This window comes from Tiliqua scincoides, chromosome 2 (assembly GCF_035046505.1).
Source record: "Tiliqua scincoides isolate rTilSci1 chromosome 2, rTilSci1.hap2, whole genome shotgun sequence".
NCBI classification, from domain to species: domain Eukaryota; kingdom Metazoa; phylum Chordata; class Lepidosauria; order Squamata; family Scincidae; genus Tiliqua; species Tiliqua scincoides.
The window spans coordinates 99,830,567-99,836,742 of NC_089822.1; the positions used below are offsets into that span (position 1 = coordinate 99,830,567).

The 6,176-nt window shown below is 45.5% G+C and overlaps 1 protein-coding gene across 1 annotated transcript; it reads left to right on the forward strand.

Annotated features, from left to right (window-relative positions):
* The first annotated feature begins 4,017 nt into the window (after positions 1-4,017).
* Positions 4,018-4,791, forward strand: CLDN23 (claudin 23). The gene has a single exon (XM_066618430.1). The coding sequence runs from the start codon at positions 4,018-4,020 to the stop codon at positions 4,789-4,791; it is 774 nt and encodes a 257-aa protein (XP_066474527.1).
* Positions 4,792-6,176: the final 1,385 nt, after the last annotated feature.

The following is a 6,176-nucleotide window of genomic DNA, read 5'->3' on the forward strand; positions in this document are numbered from 1 at the left end:
ACTGACCATGAAATAACTGATGGCCTACTCATGTGATCATAATAGCAGCTTAATGTGCAGAGATTAGCTGGAGAAAGTTTCTACAGGCATGAAGCAAAACACAGCAGAGAGCCTGGGTGAGTAACATGGTTAGAGTGCTGGCCTCGGAGCAGGGAGACAGCAGGGAGACTTGGGTCCAAATTCCTGCTCTGCCATGAAGCTTAGTGAACGACCTTGGACAGCTAGTCATTATCTCTCAGCCTATCCAACCTGCCAGGGTTGTCCTGAGTATAAACTGAGGAGCCATTTAAATAGCCTTAAGCTCCTTGGAGGCCGGGCAGGATATAAGTGTGAAAAATGCTAACACCTGTGCATCAAGATGCTTTTAAAGGCACAGCTGCAGTGTCTGGTTGAAAAGCTGGCAATCCAAATAACACATGTGGGCAATGTAGAATGGGAAGCATAAGGAATTAAAGGTACATGAAAGCAATACTGGTCAAAGACTTTGTTATAAATTGGCACTGTTTATTGAAAAGTGTGTTGTCTTGCCCCAGGGCATTTTTGTATGATGCAACCCTTTTCTCCAAGACATTCTGTTCACTCAGCCTAATCTTTGCCTCTGTGTGTTTGGCCCTTCCGTCTATTGCATATTAGCAGTGTTTTGTTTTTTTTAAACAGGATTGCATGGAGAGGATTTTTCCAGTGAGAGAGAGAGAGAGAGAGAGAGAGAGAGAGAGAGAGAATTGCTCTGGCAATGTGGCTGCCCAAGCAATAAAGTGCACCTTTGCTCAGAACAATTAAAAAAAAAAATCACCCCACTGTCATGCTGCAGTACATAAGCTAGATTATGAAGAAGTTCTGAATCAGGCCCCACCTTCCTGAAGTAGCTGCCCTGGCATCATCAAGCAACCCTTCCTGATTCTAGTGTTTTGTTTTCATTCCCCTCCCCTTCTTTTCTATAAAATACCACCCGGAACAAGTTTGGCAGAACGAAGAGTAGCGCTGGCTTAGTTTCTCAGTACACACAGAGGTTTCGGTCAAAGAAGCCTGCTTTTTTCACTGAGCACACAGAGGAGAGAAAGCAACCACCAAAGCAGGTGTCTCTGCAACAGGACTGAGAAAAGGGACAGGTAAGGAATAGTTCTTTTTTATATCTGTGCCAGAAGGTATTGGGGTGTGTGTGTAGTTTTCATCTAGGAAAAGGTGAGTTGTGCACGCTGTTAAGTCTCTGGTGCTGTTCATGAGCTTCTTGGGTGCTCTGAATGGCACCACTGCTTGGGTGGTCTGCCTTTTGCTGATCTTTAGAGACCAGGTAAATGCCCGAGCCCTTTACAGCTGGCCCTGAAAGTCTAGAGCTGGTCAAAGTCTAACTCCCTTTGGTATCCAGTGAGGCAGGCAGAATTTTGACAGCAGTTGCAAGAAAAACAAACTTTCCAAAGATTCTTTAAATTTAGTCTTTAGGCCTGGCCTTAAGGAAGGGAGTCCTAGGCTGAAGATGCTACATACATCTCAGGTGGAGAAGCATGTTCATTGGGGCTTTCCTTGATCCCCTTTCTGAGAACCTGGAACAGGAAGATGTTCCACTCTTTTTCAAAGTATCTTAAGTATCTGTATTTTCTAAAATATCTTACGATTCCTCAGAGGTGTAATTGGAGGTTCCAGGAACACAAAGTTGTTCATGAACCAGCTTCTGAAAGATGTTGATCTGCCTTTACTCCTCTTTCCCTTTATTACCCAATTGTAGGGAAGTGTTGTTTGCATTTTAGGGTGGGGTCCATTTGTGTGGGGCAACAACTAGGTCTCACAGGTCTGTTCAGTACTCTACACAAGCCATTCTCAATGGGGGCCATATGGTCTCCTGGGGAGCCCTGGCACATTTGAAGGGGGCCACAGGCTGAAAATCGTGAGAAGGAGATTTTATGTTTCTCTCTGTGTGTTGTATCCTTGTTTGACAAGAGGGCCCTAGAACCTGAGAAGAGCTCCTAGGGGCCATAGCAAAATATTATTATTATTAAGGATTGAGACTGGCTGTGAGCAGTGGCATCACTAGGGTTCGCGTCACCCGGTGTGGGATGCCAGAGCATCAACCCCCATGCAGTGGGTGGGGCAACACCCCAGGTGGTGGGCGTGATGATATTCCATCACTCCGCCCCCACTGGTTTTTGGGCTGTACCTGTTGATAGAACAAAGAGCGCATTCTGCATGAAATTATGCATTGATTGATATATATAACATGCTGGTATTATTCCTCCAAACTGTGATTTTAGTGATTTCGGTCACTAGTGGTGCCACCCCCCCCCCCCAGGGTGTCAACTTACTAACACCTTATTGCAGCAGTTCTTAAACTTAGCACTGGGACTCACTTTGTAGAATGACAAACTGTCCAAGATCCACCAGAAGTGATGTCATGGTGGAAGTGACATCAGGCAAATTAATAATAATAATACAGGTATTTATATACCGCCTTTTTAGGTCCTCAGATTTCTCCTCAGACTTTATTCAAGGTGGTTTACATAGGAAGGCTATTTAAATCCCTGTAGGGATTTTTACAATTGAAAGAAGGCTCTATCTTTCAAGAGCCACAACAATTCAGATGTTTCTTTCTGATCTGGTTTCACATTCTGGCCTCCATCCTCCCATGCTCAGAGCAGATGAAATAACTCGGCTCAGCTTGTCAGCTGCTTCAAGGTCACACGGTGCCGGTGGCCTCGAACTGGCAACCTACGGATGTTACCTTCAGGCAAACGGAGACTCTACTCTCTAGACCAGCCCTCCTGCCTATTAAATTAGTATAAATAATTAAAGTAAAACTAAATAAGCAGAAGCCAGCCCTGTTCCACCAAGTGAATTTCCTCTGTAGCCTGCCTCCAGTAGCACCCCCCTCCAAAACCAGTAAGGTTTTCGGCCCTACCCAGTGCCCAGTTCAATTTACATCCAGAGAGCTGGTGTAGGACCTGGGCGTAGGAGTCCCATAGCGCAAGTGGAAATCTCTGTTGTCAGTGGTGGGGGAGATGGCTGCCACTGTTGTTTAAACCAGATCACTGTTAGGATCCACCTGGCTTCACAAGTCTCAAAAAGATTCACCTTATCAGCTGAAGCTTGTTTTGATCCTTTTTAGTGGGGGAGGGATACTGCCTTCTGGAGCACTTGTTTAGCTGCAGGTGCATAGGATCAGGGATATTCTGATAGCCTTGCACTCTCCTTCACCTGATCTTCCATGCCAGCCAAGGCACATTTGCTTACTTGTGAGTAAACATGACTGAGGCTTTGTTTTGCTTTCCATAGGACTCAGTACACTTCTCTGCTTGGAAAGAGGGACTTCCTTCTCAGGTGTTTTTGGGGCTGCATTCATTGGATCAGGACCATTCTGGTGTCATTGGATTCCTCTCAGCCTGCCCTTTCCTATGAACTAAGGCACGTTTACCTACTCATGAGTAAATGCGCTATACTGCTCACTTTCACTTTCCATAGGGATCCATGCATTTTTTGTTCTCCACGTTTTTGGCCATAACTTTTGATAGAAAGGAGATATTTCATTTGTGTTTTTTGCATTGCATTCCACTTGAAATTCCGCATCCAATGGTATATAATATGATGGGGCTACTCCTAACCACTGCGATTTTAGTTTGTCACCCCCCTGTGTGCGTCACCAGGTGTGGTCTGCAGCCCCCAAACTCCCCTAGCAACGCCACTGGCTGAGAGAGTCACCATAGAACACAACTTAGAACAGTCTTTTCCTTTTTTATTTGAATTCATTTTTTATTGGATGAATTACCTTCAGCATGCAGGGCTTCTACGGCAGCTAGGGTGCCAACCCTCTGGGATTTGCCTGGAGTTTCCAAGAGATTACTCAAAGCAAGCCTGGACATTTTAACAGGGAAAAACATCTCCTGTCAGAGTTAACACCCCTTATAGGGAGATTTACCTCAGCAGATAATTTATGTGCAAAAGTTCTCATCGTGAGGGCTGTAAGTTTGAAAAGCAGTGGTCTGTCACAATAACTCCTTCTCTCTCTCTGTCTCCAGTGCCTGGTACAACATGCGAACCCCAACACCCATGATTGTGGGCATTGTCCTTGGTCCCTGTGGCCTTGTCTTGAACCTGACCAGCACTTTGGCCCCCACCTGGAGGTATGTGAGCAATATCCCCGACAAGGCTTTTGATATGATCCAACACCAGGGCATCTGGGACATCTGCGATGAGAGCCAAAGCAGGGGTGCGACCCAGTGTGGCATTCAAGACAACCTCCAGTACTTTTCCCAGCAGCCTGTGCAAGTGGCCAAGGGGCTCATGCCCTCCTCTCTGGCAGTCACTGTGCTGGGGCTGGTTGTGGCTTCACTGGGTGTGCGGTGCTGGCAGGAGATACCACACTACCTTCTGGCTGGGCTCAGTGGCCTGGTGCTCTTCATTTCTGGCTTGCTGAGCCTTATTGCTGTCTCTTGGTACAATTATGAACTCTACAACTTACCTTTCCCACCTGGCAGTAACGTGGAGGTGGGCTACTGCCTGGTACTGGGCTACTTAGGTAGTTGCCTGGAAATTATTGGGGGCAGCTCCCTTATGCTGAGCTTTGCTCATTGTTACAAAGAACGCAAAAGAAAGAAAGCAGCTTCAAACATGAACTACTCTTACCCACCCAGTAGCCAGCAAGGCTCAACAACAGTGGCAGCCATCTCCCCCACCACTGACAACAGAGATTTCCACTTGCGCTATGGGACTCCTACGCCCAGGTCCTACACCAACTCTCTGGATGTACTAGAAGGCGAGAGCACCACTCATTGCAGCAGGTTTCCCTGTGACTCAGATTTATAACCCTAGGCAGGGAGACTTTCACAATGGGAAATTGTGCATGCCAAAGGAAGGAAGTCTCATCATAGCCAGGGGTGAAGGACAGCATTGTCTCTGACCAGGAATGTTTATTTACAGGTTTCTTCGTACTGCTTACAACTCAGTGAAATGTGCTGACACCTGAACTGCTAGAGAGGCTGGAGCTATGCATTTTGTATCATTCCTTCAGTGGATATCTTGGTAGAACATTTAAAATTGCTACCATACAAAGAAAAATATGAGCAGCAAGAGTAGCCCCCTTTACTTGCCCTGTAGCCAGCAATTGTTGTCATGGGGGAGTGCGCTATCATCAAAAGCAAGAACCAAAATAAGACTGTATTTCACTACATTCAAGTGTAATGACTTATCCCTAGGCCCGCACTATCTACTCAGAAGTCCCATTGTGTTCAGTGGGGCTTACTCCCAGGAAAGTGAGTAGAGGGTTGCAGTCTAAGACCAATTCTATGCACACTTTTGTAAGAGTATTGAAGACAATGGGACTTCTGAGTCAATAAGATTGTGCTCCAACTTATCTTAGCTGTGTTTTGTTTTCAATAGCTGAAATCTCACTTTGGTTGGATGTGTAACATCAGATATTGATTCAGTTCCCATACTATTTAAATCTTGTATTTTGGTTGGATGTGCAACTTATTTATTAGGTAGTTTTCTGTTTTTGACATGGTGCTTTTCATTGTTGTGAATACTGTACTATTGTATTTTGTTAATTCCTGATACTTTATATATTTGACTTAAATTATTTCAACACACTGCTGAGGCATTGCTTTTTTGCAATCAGCTAAAAGCAGGATTAAAAGAGGTACCCTACAGCACTTAATACAACACAGAAGAGCCATATAATACTTCCATTAGCCAGCAATGCCCTTCCCATACCCAACGCTTTCAGTTCTCTCCTTGCAGATTGACTGTTTTGTTCAGTGTGTTGGGGGGGATTGAGTTAGTGATGAGCTGCCTTCTAATCAGTTGGCTTCTGTCCCACAGGGTTTGACAGTAGTGCTTAAATTGCTGGTTTCATTATTTTTCTTCTATAGCAAAATGCAGTGTTGGCCTATGACCTCCTAATGTGTGAGGCAGCATGCCAAATGCTGTCCCCTTACCTGGTGATTTGCCAGCCCCTGTTCTCTAAGGCTTTAGCTCAACACTTGCCTCCTCTCCCCATTTCCTTATCCTCTCTGTACCCCTGCTCCTTTTCCAATCCAGGGAGGGAGAGGAGGAGAAGCAGCAGCAAAGGCAAGTAGGTGGGCAGAGATGGGCATCCCCCAAATCTGCTGCCAGAGGCAGCTACTTCAATTGACGTCATGGAGAGGCTGGCCCTGGCAAAATGACCCTTTTGTCCTATGAAGGAAAAAAAT

Bases quoted from the DNA above. Each gene is read 5' to 3' on its own strand.
- CLDN23 (XM_066618430.1), top strand. From the start codon at position 4,018: ATGCGAACCCCAACACCCATGATTGTGGGCATTGTCCTTGGTCCCTGT.